General features: G+C 40.9%; 1 protein-coding gene across 5 annotated transcripts in view; it reads right to left on the minus strand.

Moving 5' to 3' along the window:
• TBC1D4 (TBC1 domain family member 4) overlaps positions 1–16,821 on the minus strand; it is a 99,462-nt gene that overhangs the window by 12,885 nt on the left and 69,756 nt on the right. For 2 of the 5 annotated variants that reach the window (XM_041471276.1, XM_041471275.1), the window contains exons 9-14: positions 13,962–14,036; positions 12,763–12,989; positions 10,735–10,884; positions 5,069–5,229; positions 3,916–4,125; positions 268–426 (exon numbers count right to left, since the gene is read on the minus strand). In XM_041471276.1, the coding sequence (XP_041327210.1) occupies positions 268–426; positions 3,916–4,125; positions 5,069–5,229; positions 10,735–10,884; positions 12,763–12,989; positions 13,962–14,036 (982 nt within the window). Of the gene's footprint in view, positions 1–267; positions 427–3,915; positions 4,126–5,068; positions 5,230–10,734; positions 10,885–12,762; positions 12,990–13,961; positions 14,037–16,821 lie in introns of those variants that run through there. The other 3 variants (XM_041471277.1, XM_041471278.1, XM_041471280.1) reach the window with 2 other exon arrangements.

The following is a 16,821-nucleotide window of genomic DNA, read 5'->3' on the forward strand; positions in this document are numbered from 1 at the left end:
CCAAGTTCAAGCTTGAATGTTATGACACATGGAAAAAAGATGCTACTTTCAGGAGTATGACTATACATGTTTCTGCTTTGCTGACATTGCAAGCTGCAGACACAGCAGAAACTATTTTCTGCTCTGCAGGAGAAGGCAGCACCTTTGCGAAAAGAAGGCCATATTTTGCTACCGGAAAAAGCATATTGCTGATTTCTGTTGGAATCAGAAGGGAACAAAAAATACAATTTTGAGACTTCAGAGCTAAAAGCCCTCCTACATAAATACCTTCTTTTAAAGTGGAATGAATATCTTCCACGTCACATCGGATTTTGGCTCTGCAGTTTAGTAACTTCTTATCCCAAATATTTATGGCATCTTTCTGACATGTGCCAACTTCATCATAGTCCAGTTTTACTTTTCTTGATTGGAGCTCATCTCTGCTTGCTAGAACACAGAACAAAAAGGAAGAGCACATGGAAAACCAGAATATCAGAAAATTACAAGATAACAACAAATACACAAACCCCATTCAAGTTGGATATGTCTATCCAACAATCTGACTGGTGATAAATACATCTGAAATTCTTTAGTTTATAGCTTAGTTAGGGGCAGTTGTCGTAAGATGTTGCATATAAAAATTTAACTTCTCTTACTGGGTCATGAATATTAGCAATTCATGAAGCACATAAAAATATTTTTTAAAGCTTGGGGCAAAAAAACCCCACTCAACAAAACCCCACAGCACCTGCTCTGCAAAACCACCTTTGATTGTTTTATTCTTGTTTTCATGGAACATTACAACTGTTTGAGTATGGAAAGTCCCAAACATATGAATGTTTGTATTAGAGATTTAGGCAAGTCTTCTGAACTGAAGTCAGTCACACTGATTCCAGTTCTGACATGCCCCTTAAGTGAGTGAGAAGAGCTCTTGGCACTGCTAGCTGGCATCATCAGGTGGACTAGTGCTAACAGAATGAACCAGCATGAACCATATCCAGAAAGACACATTTGGGCTGAAGCACAGAACTCTTGCTGTTATAAACTTAAAAGCTTTGCTGCATAGGACTACTTGGTACAAAATATTTATTATGCTACTTCTGAAAAAAAGTTGCAATGTCACCCTGGCATTTCATGGAGAAGCAGCTTTCATTTCCATTACTAAGAAATTATCTCTGGGTATTTTATTCAACATCACCTCTGAGCTGCAATTGAGTTTATCCCAAATTTGCCTTGATCTGTGCACACTATTTCTTGCAGAAGCACCCTTTCTCTTACAAATGTATCCCCTTTTCCACCATCCTCTCTAGGTGAAAGCAAAGTCTCGCTCACATTTTTATACATCCTGCAAAACAAGACCATCTGTTCCTTCGCCTACTCATCTCACTTCAGCTAGAGTCAATATTGGATCAATCCACACGATCATTGCCTAGCCTCCTCCAAAAATGACAAACTATTTCCAAAAGCCCAATGTTACACCTCTGAGATCGTACCCATTCAAGACGACAGGGGCCCCTGCAGCAGCAGGTATTGTGCAAGGTGCAGTGCACTGCCATAAAAATGGGAGTGTGGCCTTACCACAGGAATTTGCGGTTCAGCTGGGCCGATTTCAAATGCTGCCCTACTGCTTTGATTTCACCCAAGAATTCCCACTCTTGTAAGCAGCATGTAACAGATTCAAGACAGCAGTAACACATTTCAGTGTGACCACAAACTCTGTGCAGTTAGCCCTAGTGAAAGCCAGCAAATTTGCTTGATGATCACACGCGCCCTCCCTACTACCCCATCCTTCATTGTTTTCAACCATCCTTGTTAACATTTTTCCTAATCATTGCTATGTGGTCTGCTACTTTGTGCAGCTCTTGTATTTCTAGGTGACCTACTGGAAAAAGGAGTTTCTAACTTCTCAGGAAAAAAAGAAAGGAAAAGAAAAAGAAAGCAAGTTTGTGCAATTGACAGAACTTACCTTCTGTAAAATAAAGAACTAATAGCATTCAAGTCTCCTCGACAGCAAAAGGAATAGGAAAAGAGGTTCTATTAATACTTTGTACATGAAAGTCAACAAATGATTAACAGAAATCCACTAGAAACAGTTTCACAGCAATTCCAGTCTTAAACCAGTCTAATATACACAAGGCAATAAATTCACAGCTAGGAACCTGACTTCAAGTAAAGACATTTCTGCATTTCTGTTACTACATTTCCCTTTCCTGAGATGCACACTTAATTGTAGGCTAGGATGTAAAGAACCACCCAAACCTATGCTTGTTTGGAATGTATCAGCTCTGCCCGTGTCCTGTCCATAAAATGGCCCCTGTTATAATGGCCCACAGGAAGAAAACCTAGAGACAGGTGTTAGAACATTTTACTTTTCACCCTTTGAAAATAAGATGATGAATTCTAGCTAGCAAGGGCACCAGTTTCAGCAGGGGCACTCATGAACCTGAATACAAGAATGGAGACATGCTCCTCAGAGCACAAACCAAGAATGTGGGCTGGCAAATGTGTGCCAGTTTGGCATCTTCACTGCCAACACTCCTGTTTTCACCACAAATGATCAGGTAGGAAGAACTTGATTTCTACATACCTGTAGAAATACAGAATGGAAGCAACTTGTAACTGAGTCTTAAGGAACTGGACTGATTTAACAGTTTTCAGTACCCTCAGCCACACAGGGTAGGAAAATGTTTTTCCCTCAGCAGCTCGAAGTATCAGAGGGAACAACATTAAATTAGTCACCACAGCAGACCTCCAGCTTCCTCACCCCACAAAAATAGACTATTTGCTAAAATGGTTTATGAAATTAAGCTTTTGGCTGAAGTTGTCTTTAGATGTTCCCTATGAATCTAGGAGTTTCCACAGAACTGTGTGTCAATAGGGAGACAAACTGTAGAGAGAAACAGCACCGAGAAATACACTGCGTGTGTAGGAAATACATTCAAGGATGTATGCTTGTAGGGACATGGAAAGACTTCTGTCCTGATGCTTTTTTCTTTCCTCTCCCTGCCTTCCCAGTAAGCTAGCCTAAAGAAGGAAAAAGAGTTAACTGACCTTAACAAGATCATTATGTTTGAAGTAGTTTGGTAGCGTGAAGAATCAGACTACCATATAGGCTATATAGCATAAAGGAGAAGATGAAGGCAGCAGATGAAGATGCAGGCAGAAGCAGTAGAGAGGACACTTGGAATTTTCAACTTGCACCAAAAGCTTGTTACTCTATTATACTGTCTATTATACTGAAGAATTATATATGCTAGGATAGACATTGCATCCCATCTTTTATTTGTGTGAGTCTTGACCAGCCTTAATAAAATGTCCTAGCCAGAAGCTGAGGCAGTTGACAATCAGAATGGTCAACTTTAGATCCCTCACTAATAGCACTCATTTTTCAGTGTACAGTGCTCAAGTTCCAAAAACCAATACTTTCTGACATACCTCAAGAGCCAGTTGCTCAATAATCATATTTGGATTCAAGCATTAATAAATTACCACTGTGATGTGGTTAATGAAGAACAAAAAGCCTGGAGAGAAAGGCCATGAGCTGCAAAGGACTGAAACGAGATAGAAAGGGTAAGGTTTACCATACCTAAGTTCACACAGCACCTGTTCTCCTCACTCCACTTCACATTAGAACTCCTAGACTCAGACAGATACAACACAGACTTTGTCTAACATGTAGCATCCTTTGTCTAACATGCACCCAAAAAGGAAAATTTATCACTTTCTTCTGTCACTAAGACTACTTATTTAAAGTCAGGTAGACAGAGAACCTGGTAGACTGTGAGACAGGACTAGGAAAACAGGTTTTTTCTAGTACTGTTAACTAAAAAGTTACAGAACCACATCTCTGTTTGAGGTGCCCAACACCAGAACAATTTTCATCTTCAGGCAGCAGAATCTGCAACAGCTTTTAGGAGTATTTTCTAAATAGCTAACCTTCCAGCTTCTGGTTTTCTTTTTCCATTCGAAGTAACAGAATTTGCTGATGGATGGCTTTTTTCCACAGACTTTGTAGCTCTTCTGAGTTTTTCCTCTCTCCAGTTTTATCTGGACCATCCTCATTTTGCAATACTAGAACAAGAGGGTCTTCCTCCAGGGGTGGAGCAAGAGGGGATAAAGGTAACAATTCACTTCCATCATGACCATCTGCAAAGAATCAGAAAGCTATTACAGGAAACTCAGATTGTTTGACATATCATGAAAATCTATGTCATAACAGAACAAAAATAGCTGTCTTTCACATTCAGCAGTGACTTGCTGATTCCAAAACCAGAGAAAATGCAGTGCAACAGTAGAGAATTATTTTTTAAGTGTTTTGCTTACATTAATAAAGTTATATTTAAATTAAATACAGTTAGATAAAGGGTCACCCAGTATTTCAAAACTTTCCCTTGCCAGCTCCTTCCAGTTACCACAAGACATTTATCCATAAAGCCTCCTTTACAACTGAACTTGTTTACTGCTATGATTTACCATGGGTTCTACATTAAAGCTGCTTTTTCCATCTGCTAACTTGCACTACAGAGAGTGCTACAGCACTTTGTGGTCGCTAAATATAGAGCTTTCCATTTGCCTATGGTTTTGAGTTCTGCCAAATGGGACTTTATGAATAGTATGATTTCAGCTGTTTCAGGAGTTTCTACCTTAAATGGCTTAAAGTTGTAAGAATTATTAACAATCAACAGGTGCTATGTGCACGATGAGGACAAATATAAAACTTACCAAACACTCCTATTATGTACACAGGTCAGAGTAAAAATTTCCTAACTGTTAAAAATATTATCTTTGACAGTAAGAGACCTGTCTTAATTTCCTTTGCTACAGCAGCTATGGCTGCTGTTTGCAGCCATATTGATTTGGCTGCTGTTTGCAGCAATTCATTTGATTTTGATGCCAAAATCCTCTCTTCAAAGCAACAAAAATCTAAATAGTCTAAAGCTAAATGAGCACAACTGATCTCTGGCAAGGTTCTAGCATGAATATTGTACCACACTGACTCCCTTCTCCCTTTCACATTGGCACACGTTGCAGTTCACTACAGTATTAAGTAACAACTGCTTGTTTATTTTCTTTAAAAGCACACACAGACCTGGATGCTGCATCTTGGAAGGAGATTTATTCATAGGTGAAGCTACCTGCAGGAATATTCTCCGCCGCCAGGAGATGCGGCGAGGTGTGAGCGTGGCCCCCGCAGCATTTAGAGATTCACTGCTGCAGAAGGTTGATGTTCTTTTCTTTCCCTCCCCATCACTGAAGGAAAGAAAAAGCAGATGGGGTATTTAAAGTCAGTATTCCTTGTAGGGGAAAAAAACCCTTTATTAACTCTGTCTAATGTATAACCAAACCTGCAGGAGCATTTGTGGGGAAGCTTAAGAAGGCAAAGCGTGCTGTGTGTGAGCTTCACCTTGAATGCTGAAGTGCCCAACTGTTTTCCTACAGCACAGTGCTATGAAGTTTGCACTATATACCACCAGGAAGAATTCATAGCATTCATACAGGGCTCAGCTGGAAGCTCAGAATAAAAGATTAACTTTTTTGAGAAGCTAAGAGAGAAACATGGTAATACTTCACCTCTAACTTTGACATCAATGGGTTTTGTTTTGCTATACATCAGTCTTCTGGGAGAGATCTGATGTAACACCCCTAAAAGCAGAGATGGTGCTCCAGTGGAGCACAACACTCCATTTATGGCCATTTTAAATGCCATGCTGAGCTCACAGGTGAATATTTCATTGGAGACAATGTTCTGCCTTCTCATATAGTCTCTTTCCTAAGCTTCAAGAAGTGGATGCTTCACTTGGATAAATGGGGACACACATCCTCATGTTTCACCAGCTAGCGGGAAGACAGTTGCAGGCAATGGCAGTTTGCAGCTGGAGTCCATCCCTCCACATCTGGCTTGCACAGGAGAGATCTGCAAGGGAGGACTATGAAGTTTCAGCTACACCAGTCTACCAGCTACACTATCTTGATCAGCACTTCATAACTAAACCTCTGTGCTCAATGAACTAAACCTCTGTGCTCAATGAATTCACCAAGCTAGGCCTGGCCTTTTTGGTCACCAAAGCTGTCACTATGCTAATGATCTACAACAGCTCCCTGATATTTGTAAGCCTGAGTGACCAACCAGACTGACTATCATAACCAGGTATCAGACCCTTCTTCTGTACCCTGACAGAGAAATAACCATGACTTCAAACTCACCGACCCAGCACAAGGCACCAACCCCTGCTCTCCTCTAAGAACAGCTCTAGCAGCTGGGAGCCCTGTATGACACATAGTCTGAACTGTCCTCCACTCCTGATTTAGCTTCCATAGTGCCCAGCTCCCTATAGCATCACACTATTGGTAGGTGGTCCCAGCAGATCCCCGTGTTGCACTAACCTAAACAGCAACTGTGACAATCTTTGTCTAACTCTGTGTCTCTGATGATGGGTTACCACCGCTTGTGGTAGCCAAACACAGACTACTTAGACTGCAACACTCATTCTGAACATGTAGGTGCTGTTTTTCAAAGGTAGTTCAGCCCAACAGCTCTTGGAAATGGTATACTGAGTTTGGATATGTATAATTCTAACTTATGTTTCTATAAATAACTGTAACAGAGCTACTTCTTACTATTTCAAGTCCTACATATCATCACATGTTATGACACAAAAACTGAGTCATTCCAGGGCTTACTAAACAGATGCAGCGTAACAAGGGAATGAAAAGCTCTTTTCTACTGCTATGTACAAAAATCTACTGTGCTTCTAGACAGTCCAGGAATAGTGTTCCATTTACAGTAGCAAAATTCACAGAACAGTCAGAATAAGAAGGCGGCTATTTTAGGGTATGAAACTAACCTGTGTACAACATTTGAGTCATGGAGTTTACATTGGGATGAACTAATCACATACGCTACCTCATGAAGCATGCAAATCATACTGCTCTGAAGACCTGTATTTCTCTTGTTAAATCCTCCCTTCACAAAAATCCCCTGTCACTTTAAACAACTAATATTAATCACCTTCTCTTTCAAAGAGCTGTCCAGTAAGTAATTAGAGGAAAACTTTTGCAACGCTTAGAAACACACCTTGTCATATTGACCCAGGAAAACACCAAGATTTAGAAAGGGAGGGAAGAAAGGGAGCAAAGAGAGTTTCCTCATTTCAAGACAACTCCTAGCTCAGTATCAGATCTGAAGGTGTGAAAAAATACCCTAGAGAGCAAAAGCAGGAAGAAGTCAGAGTAAAATGGTAGTGTCTCCTACCCAAATGAAAAGACTCAGGAGATTGGTGCAAAAAACAGTTTCTTTAAAGAGGGTGGGGGTAAAGAAAAAAAAATTAGCTATCAGCTCCCACAAAATGAAGAGGTTTATTAATGTGAGTGGAGAGACTAAGCCAATGCATCTCCAAAACAGGAAAAACAACTCCTTAAATAGAGCTCAGTCATTGCCACCGAAAAGCAGAGCAGAGTTTTCACATCTACCTACACAGACATCTTAGGTGGACATCTTCCCATCTACAAGGGAAACATGCTGCAAGGTCACCTAATGGAAGAATCACTGGAAAAAGATAACAATGTAATATTTTGTATTTAAGACACATGCATCACGAGTCAGTTTGGAGAATAATGGTTCTCTGTAGGGCTACTTACCCTACACTTCTGACCCAATACAGAAACCAAAACACATTTATTAGCTTGTATACAATAAAAAGTGAACAGCTGTAAACTCAGAATAATGCCTCAAATATTTCAGTCTCTACTTTCACTCATAAGCTATTTGAAGCAATACCCCAAGTATCTGAGAGTACATAGTACTGATCATGTAAGGTTTTATCTCAGGTAACTGCAACTCAGTTTCACCCATTCACTATTCTATCAGGTAATGCATAGCATGAAGATGAGATAGCTACTTCAGGGGAAGAAAATCAAAGGGAAAGAAAGAAGAAATCTCCAAAAATTGGTCAGATACAAATATTCTTATTGCTTGGCTTTAATTACCTAAATCTCTTCCACAACTGTTCTTTAAAATGCAGCCGAAGACTGATATTTAAAAATCAGAATGTTACCCCCCAATTTCTTGTGAACTCTTTACATAATACTTACCTGAATTATTTTGCACTTGATTCCATGAAAGCCAAATGACTTGTGAATAAATACTGTTGTTGCTCATGCCAAGACTTGTATTTTTCCCCATTTTGTTTTCATTTCAACTTCTCTTCTTGACTGCTCTAAGTAGCAACTGAATGAACGCAACCTACACTTTACAATTTGGAGGCTGAGATGGTACAAAATCCTCCAGATCAAGTACAGAATTCGACTTCCCAGCACTTAAGCTGGCAGAAACCTATACGTAAGACTACTACATGGAACATTCCTCCCACCTGGGAAGAAGAAAAACCAGTTTCTATCAGCTTACAGCCCTCTACTGGTTCTCACTCCTGTCATATATTTTTATTCTGAATAATTACTTTCTGCAATTTTATTTAAAGAATACTCTCAAGTATTTTACTTCTTTCATGAGACACAAAGCTACTTTAAAAAAAGGAATCTGTTCAAATTCAGCTTAAATTATCCTTGCACAGAAACACAATGAACAGAGCAATTGTGGGCTAGTCAAACCTACACTGAAGATTGTTCCATTTTTTAAAATGTTGCTTTTGTGTTTATATTAAAAAGCCTTGCTTACCTTTATGTTGAACAGATTTTTTTTAAATCCTTATCTGCAATCCTATTCAATGCTGCACAACACACCTGTCAAAAGTCAGGATTATGTGGAGCCCATTTCCATCCCAGCCTTCTCTCCAGAGAAATATATTTACAATGCCATATAAACATTCTGAAGGTACCTATAAATATTATGTTGATGCCAAAATTCACTATACTGTTGATTTCTTAAAGAAAGGAACTGTATGAGGGGCTGTAACTAAATGATCTTTATGTTCCCTTCCAACCCAAACCATTCTGTGATTCAGTAAAAAAACCCTAAAAAACAAATGAAAGCAAAGAAACAACCAAAAAAAACCAACCAAAAATCCCATGCCATTCTATAACATACTCTTTGCATAAGCCCATCTGACTGCTACAATTCAAAAATTTTTCTAAAATAAATTCCAACTGAAACTGCCTCTGCTGTTGCACATTGAAGTTAGCCAGAACACCAAGAAAAGCTGCCTGCTGCATCATGTGTAATCTCAAAGCTATGTGATAAAGAAGTGAGACTCTACAGAATTTTTCTCCTGTGCAATAGGACACTCCATGAATGTATAGTAACCAGGATTATTCTGAAAAATGCATTGAAGTTTCAATTAGGGTTCCTAACAGTCAAACAGTTTATAGTCTGCAGATTGCAAAGCACTGACACACTGTGCTAAATTCCAACCTATCATACACTCACATGAGAATGCTAAGAACACCTCACACTGATCCTACTGGAAGACATGGTGGTCCTCTCTGAGAAAAAGAACCAAAGGAAAAAAACCCAATGAACCAAAGAAGAAGCCCACAAGAAAAGACACACTGTAAAAAATCAGAACTTCCTCTCATTCCTAAACCTGATGGCATAACATACATTTGCAAGTTTTGGCTCCTGTCCATATGTTGTTGGACAATATATTTCATTCTCCACTAGGCAGTAGAAGTGATGGATTACCTCAGTGACCCTTATCACATCAGTAGTATTCACTCAGCACTTCTTTCTGACTATATCTGCTGCATTCCCTTCACAAACCCAGATGCTAACAGTGCACTTTTGCTATTGCCATTTCCTCACCGTGACAGTTCAGGCCCACTTGCTCCCAGAAAGACTTGTAGCTGGTGAGATCCCATTTCCACCAGTCTCCATACAAATTAAAGATCAAATGGTATCAGAAATGTGTAAACTGTAAAACCTAAGTAGAAACATGGTGGTCTTCTGGGAATTACCCCTTGAAGATCTCCCCACCCCAAGTGTTCAAAACTCCACTATAATGAAACACAGCATATTGAACTGCCTGCGTAACCAATTCCAAAAGCAGTATCCCAGAAATTTCAGTTTGGCATTAAAATACAGTTTTCATACAATACTCAATCCTTCATTCCCCAAACCCAGAAAGCTGGTTTTAATGTTGTCCATTGACTGCACAAACTGAGCTGGGCATTGATTCAGCTTGGATCAACTCTGCCATCTAAAGGGAACACAGAAACAAAGCTGGACTGGAACCCAAATTAGAGGTAGTCTGTAAGAGATGGGTTTGGGGGGTTTTTGCCATTTTTCATACCTTTGCTTCTTCCCAAATCCACTTCAGCTGGAAGTTATTTGTTAATTCTCTCTAAACATCTCACAGTTAGTATCGACCCAGTAAACTTAGTGTTTCCCCTTCCTCATGCACAGGCACCCCACATTAGTACTGTACGCTTTTCACATTGCTCTTTTCTTATTTTCACATGCCAGTGATCATGGCAACACATGCTGGTTTGCATTCAGCAGAGAAAGCATTAAATTGGCATAATACTCCTAAAATCCATTGCAATTCATGTGACACACCAATGCAGCAGATTTGCAACACTGCAACAGAAATAGGTGACAGCTACTTGATGTCAGCATGGAAGCCTCTAGCTTTAACAAGCTTTTTGAACCAAAAGCCTGTTTGCCCATGTGCATCACAGAAGTCTGTTAGAAATGCAGGAGCACAAGGCAGAGTGGGAGAGATGCCATGTGCTGCATTCCACTGGGAATCCTGCTGTTAAGCTAGTGGCACTGGAGAACTAGGCAGGAGACAACGCTCTCACCTCTTGGAGAGGTCACATTCTGAGTGCTGCAGCAACCTTCCTGAGCCCTGGTAAAAGGTTTTCAGGAAAGAAGGGGCAGAGAGAGAGGAGGGGAGACCAGGTGACGCAGATTCACTCTCACTGAGAGCGCGCCGAACCCCGACCACAGGACTGTGCAGGCAACAAGAGAACACAGCAGATGGGTCAGCACGGATTCGGATACAACAACAAACCACCAGATTAGAGACACTGGCCAAATACCTCATCTGGGCTTACTTTAACTTTGTTTCCCAGAAGATAAAATGTACCACGTGCATTCCTGGGCAGGTTCCCTGGGAATATTGATTCTGCTGTTAGAGCTGATTTCTATTAAAAAACTTTTCAATGACATTGCAGAACAGGGAGACCACTTATTTCTTTAGCTTTATTTATTCCCAAAGCGTATTCAAAAAAAGAATAATCTCTTAAACATTCAGAAAATAGCTTTAGAAGCCTTCTTCCAATAATAAAACCCACATTGTTTCTTTCCCTTCAGTTTTCTTTTACTGCATTTACATAATCTCTACTTCCTAATGTGTTTGTAAACAACACATTAGGAAGTAGAGATTATGTAAATGAAGTCCTTCTGGATAAATTTTTGTGAAGTAATTAAATTAAGAAAGGCGGTCCTACTCCACAGTTAAACATAACTTAGTAGTAGTGACAAGTATTGGGAGGACATAAAAATTAATTCAGTTTCTTTTGCTTAACATTTATGACTAATCCTCAAAAGGAAAGAATGAAAAATCCCAGCCTAGAACCACACTGCTACAAACTGTTTTGACTAAAAATCTGCTGATGCCCCTTAATCAGTGACTTCTTACAAGTTATTACAAAGTAATATAGTCAGCAAGTCCTTCACTTCAAACTGTCAGGGTTTCCTGTTTGCATACAACAGGGTCAGTGGGAAAAAAAGTTTATCTCAGTAAAAACACATTATTTATCTCTCTAGAAACACAGTGTAACAAAGACTACTTTCTTACCCTTCACTCCCTTCCATTCTCTTAAAACAGAATAAAATTTGTTGCCCTTCTCTACTAGCTGGTGCAGCATTCATGCTGATATTTTAATGTAGACATCAAATAGGTGACAAATTACCATTTAAAGCCACTTTTAAAAAGAGCTCACAAACAACAGAACTACAGCCAAGCACTGAAACAGACAATAGGTTGGAGAATGTGATCGTCCAACAGCAAAAAATTCAGCTCATCTGGACCTGAGTTTTGTAAAGGGTTTGGAGTTTGTATAGTCACTTACTGCAGGTAGCCAGCATAGAAGAGAAAAAGAAGGCACAACCAAAGAGGCCCACAATGAACTGTGGGGACATCTGCTGAGTGAAGGAACTCCTGAAGGAACAGTGTTCCATATGTTAATAGCTGGAGAGTCTCCAAAAAGGAAGCAGAAAGAAGTTACAGAGGGAAGCTACAGAGGGAAGCTCTGGAGAAAGGCAAATAGGGAAATCACATGCCTCAGAATTCAGTGGATGTGTTTAATCCTTATGTCTTTTTGCAAGATTCCTCACCAGTTTTAATGCTGGACATACTTTCTGTGAGATTTGACTAACACGGCTACAGACATTTGAAGCTGTTAGTGCCTTTTCCATCCTGGCATAAAAGTTTCAGGCTGACATCTCTGCCACTTAAAGCACTGAGAGCCTCTTTTCCAAAAGGGGTGACTAACAAGACTGCCAAAAAGGCTCAGCTCAGAGGTCACAAATAAATAAATAAACAGATTGGAGTGGGCATACGGCCGAATCATCAATTTGATGGATCGATGCCTCCCCTGAACCACTAATTCAGGGACTATTAAGTTACTGCAAAGTGCCAAACTACTCAGAGGCAGAGAAGACAGGCTGAAAATAAAGAAGTAAATGAACGAACCAACCCTGGAGAAGTGCAGAAACCCGCCTGAACTAAGCTCCTTACGCACTTTGTCAGAAGCAGGGCTGCCGCAGCCTCCCCGAGGAGGGCAGGGGACCGCGGGCGGGTGGCACGGCGTGCCCTGACTCACCTGGCCGCCTCCACGCCGTTCTGCCGCAGCAGCGGGGAGCGGGCGCTCTGGGACCTCCCGTTCTGGAAGGTGATCCTGCGTCTGGCACTGCTGGGCGGGTGGCTGAAGGTGTGTGCGCGCCTCCTGAACTGAGGGGAGTCCGAGCCTTCCTCGGGAAAGGTCTGCCAGGCCGAGGACACAGGGGACGCTGGAGGAGTCGCTGGCGGGGAATCGCCCGGAGAAGTGTCCTGAAAGGAAGTGCTGGCGGAGTAAGGCCTGAGGCTCTGTGCCCTATGAGAGCTCTCGCTTAACCCACAGGCAGCCAGCACCGGGGCACCAAAGCCTCTCCCCCTTCTGGGTCATGGCCTATTGTATGCTAATTATCACCCAAACCAGACATCCTCTGAGCGTTCACTCCAAACCAGCAGCGTCCTACTTCCAAAAAGTGAAAGCGGAGGGAGGAATACAACTGTGTACGCAACACAAACAACATACTAATTACTCCAGGCATCCTCTCACAGGGACTGGCATTCTAGCTACCAGACATCTGTCTCTTTCAGGAAAACACAGGAATGGAAAAGGCTAGGGAAACTGCTTTTAGCTAGTTTCCTCGACATATCGCGAGCATACTTCCTGTACCGTCACAGCGACATCCTGGAAGAGAGACTGTTATTACACAGCCAGTTTATGTGTAACTGCAGCAGGAAAACCATAACAGAATCTTCACCTCCTGGGAAAACCAGCAACCAACCCTCATGCGAGGTAAAACTTTAAAAACAGGAAATAAAAAGAAAGTGAACAGAGTTCCGCCCTCTTGCTACCATACAGCATCCCCAACAGCTGGGTTTAGGTCAAAAATTCTTACTTCCCTAAAGCAACTATTACTTACAGAAAGGATTCTTCACCTTCAGAGCACTTCCTTTTGTTGAGACATGACCTTACTTAATTACTTCAGTAAAACAAGGCAGAAACCAGAAATTCCTTGCTTTTTCTAAAAGCAAGGGAAGTGTAGGGAAAAAGGACTGGCAATCAGATTAAAGCTTCGAGCATACATAAACCTCAGCTTTCTTACACCCTCTGCCTCCCAGTGGAAACATCTTTGAGTTTTGTAAGTTGATGTGCTTTGTTCTACTTCCTTCAAATTAAAGCGGGGTGCCGTATTCACGCTGCACTGACAGCGGTGTGCGAGAGCGCCGGCTGGCGCTGAGCTCCTCACGTACTCTGTCAGAAGCCAGGCTGCTGCAGCGCTCAAAGCTGTCCACGCTTCCCAGGCGGCCTCGCATTCTGTTGGCTCCCTGCGAGAAAAAGGGCAAGAAATTTAATCCGGCCTTCTTCCTCTTTTTCTGAAGGTTAGGCAAAAATGGCAGCACCTGCACAGGTGAATACAGGACAGTTCAGGCCATGTGACATGTCTGCCTTTAGACCAAAGATCACGGGTCAAGCACTGGGCTTTACAAAAAAGTGACATCGTTAGCTGGCCAAACTGCATCTTCTCCTGCTTTGCTCCCAGGAGTTTTAACCCTGCACTCCATTGTTTGAGGCAAGTGAGTATTTCCTGACACTTCTGAGGCAAAATCACTAAGTCGGCTTAAACAGCTGAGTTCAAAAACCTCCAGACTTCAGTACTGTGCACTGCTCCTGATGGATGCATCTGACACACTAGAGTCCCATGAGATACAATTTATCAATATCTAAACATTTCAGACAAATTAAATCCACCCAGGCAAAAGGAGTAAAAGTACTAAAACCGGGGAGAAATGCTCTCTTGCCAGCAAATCCAGCCAAATAGCACCAGGTAAGACTTTTCATTTATAATGCAGATAAACCTGATGCCAATTTGCTAGAAATGCTAAAGGATCTTTGCTGAATTTTTTGGTTTCACAAGAAAAGGAAATAGATCCACAACACTTTTAATTAGCTTTCACTCCTAATGTTAACTCCCTGGTTAGGTTTGCTGTTGGACACTTCTGACTGCTGAAGCAAGTTGCTTTCAAAACTTTATCAGGAGAAAAATAGCCTAGGTATTAGGAAAACTATAGACAGGGCTCCTCTTGGTATGCTTGCAACTCCAGAGGAAGTTCTGTCAACATCACCAGAATTTATTTAGCCTACTTTTTCCTGGTGGGAGTTATTTTCAAGACTTAGAGTGCCCTTTAAGTGCATTATCCCACTTAAGTGCATTACCAATAAATACTCTGCCTGAAGCATCTCTTCACTGAATCTCCAAAAAAACCAAGAGTAAAGTATAAGTTGGAAGTTTCTCACTACCTTTGAAAATGCATACTTTTGGCACTGTAAGAAGGACTTTTTGGTTAAGAAACAACAACAGAAGAGGTCAGTGCAGCATGGAGTGGATGAAATCTATTCAAGAGGTCAAAGAAAGGTTATATTTATTTCTCTGAGGTACTTCATTAGGAAGCCTGTTTTTGGTTCAAGCCTCACAAAAACAAGATCAGTCCAGCAAAACAAACAAGTGAAGAAGTGACATTCCTCTGGGACTATGTGAAGCCAGGGCACAGAAACCAACATGTTTCCTATGGCAAGAAGTGAGTGGCTTAAAATGCCACTTGATGCTATTTACCCAGCTAAGACGCCAACCACTAAAAGTGTTCCTAGATACTGGTTATCACATCTTTCTTTCTAACTTTTTGAAGATTGAGGCTGTCTAAGACTCTCCCCAGCTTGCACTGACTTCTAACTTTTATTTAAAAATTTGTTATCTACAAAAAGATGCTGAATGCCACTTTAAAAATGCCACTGAATGCCACTTTAAAAAACTAATTTTAGTTCTTTTTTGGTCTCTCTGTTACTAAATGTACTTTTAAATAAAGACTGCAACTTATGCACAGCTAGCTCTATTGCATCAATACCATCTGCACCTGGCTTCAGGGGAGGAAAACCCACTACACCAGTAAGTATTTAGTGCTTAAATACCTTTAAGAATTAACCACGATCTGTGAGACTTGTTGTAATAGCCTGATGAAGAATAAGAACTACTGAAACAGTCATTGTGTATCACATGTATGCACACAAGACACAGCACACCTGTACAGAGACACTTGTATGTACCTGCTTTAAACAAATAATTAGTGGTTGAGCTGCACTCCAAGTAATTTTTCTTGGTCTTATATTGTGTAACCTTTAGGTGGATCTGCAAGGATGAACCCTATGTGCATCATGACTCACTGTAACATACTGCTGTTCCTGATCTGTTGTACTGTCAAGGTAAAGATGAGACTACCTTTCCCACAATCACAAATCCACTTCATAAACAGTAAACTTGAAATGGCTCTAATTCAGATTCAGGCATCCCCTTCTCTTGAATTCAGTCATGGGCTTATATTATAATATGCAGCATGTCTCAGTGGCCCTGGTGAGAAGAAACATACTATACCAAAAATCCCCTAAGATCTATTTATAAGAAATTTGCCTTCAGAGGTTTTTCAATTTAAGCAGTGTATTTCATCCAAATGACTTTTCCTTGACTTGACTGGAGTGCCAGCATGGCTGTAAAAGCTTTATTTCAGTGATGACTTTTTTCACAGTAACCACAGGGTTAGTGATCCACCACTAGAGTTAGATCACTTGCCAGTCACATGTCCCTTAGATGTGGAAAAGAAACCAGACACGTCAAAGGCACAACTGTAGCTGTCACCATTTGATGATATTCCAAACTGTTGGAATTACCCGAATTTTCTGACTGCCATCACCCTTTTGCTCTCTTTTACATACAGTCACTCCCTCTTTCTCTCCACATTCAGACCAAGTTCCTAGTTTGCAAAATCTGCTACACAAGAGAGGTCAAATTTGATCAGGAGAGTTTAATGCTAGTTTCAGTCCTAGATCACATTGACACCTACCTATAAGTTCTAAGGATTCTCTCTGGCTAAGAGTATTCTGTTTCCTTTACAGGGAACAACCATGGCATTCTACATTTGTAGGTTACTTTATGACATGTCCATGTAAACTGCAGGACAAGTGCAATTTAGTGATTTTGAAGTTAGTAGTAGAAGGAACTTAATGTCACTGGTCCAAATTATCCTGTACTCAGCTCATCACATTTCCTCTGTAATGACACAC

The sequence above is a fragment of the Pyrgilauda ruficollis genome, unplaced genomic scaffold, assembly GCF_017590135.1.
Source record: "Pyrgilauda ruficollis isolate IOZ18807 unplaced genomic scaffold, ASM1759013v1 scaffold26, whole genome shotgun sequence".
In the NCBI taxonomy this organism is placed as follows: Eukaryota; Metazoa; Chordata; class Aves; order Passeriformes; family Passeridae; genus Pyrgilauda; species Pyrgilauda ruficollis.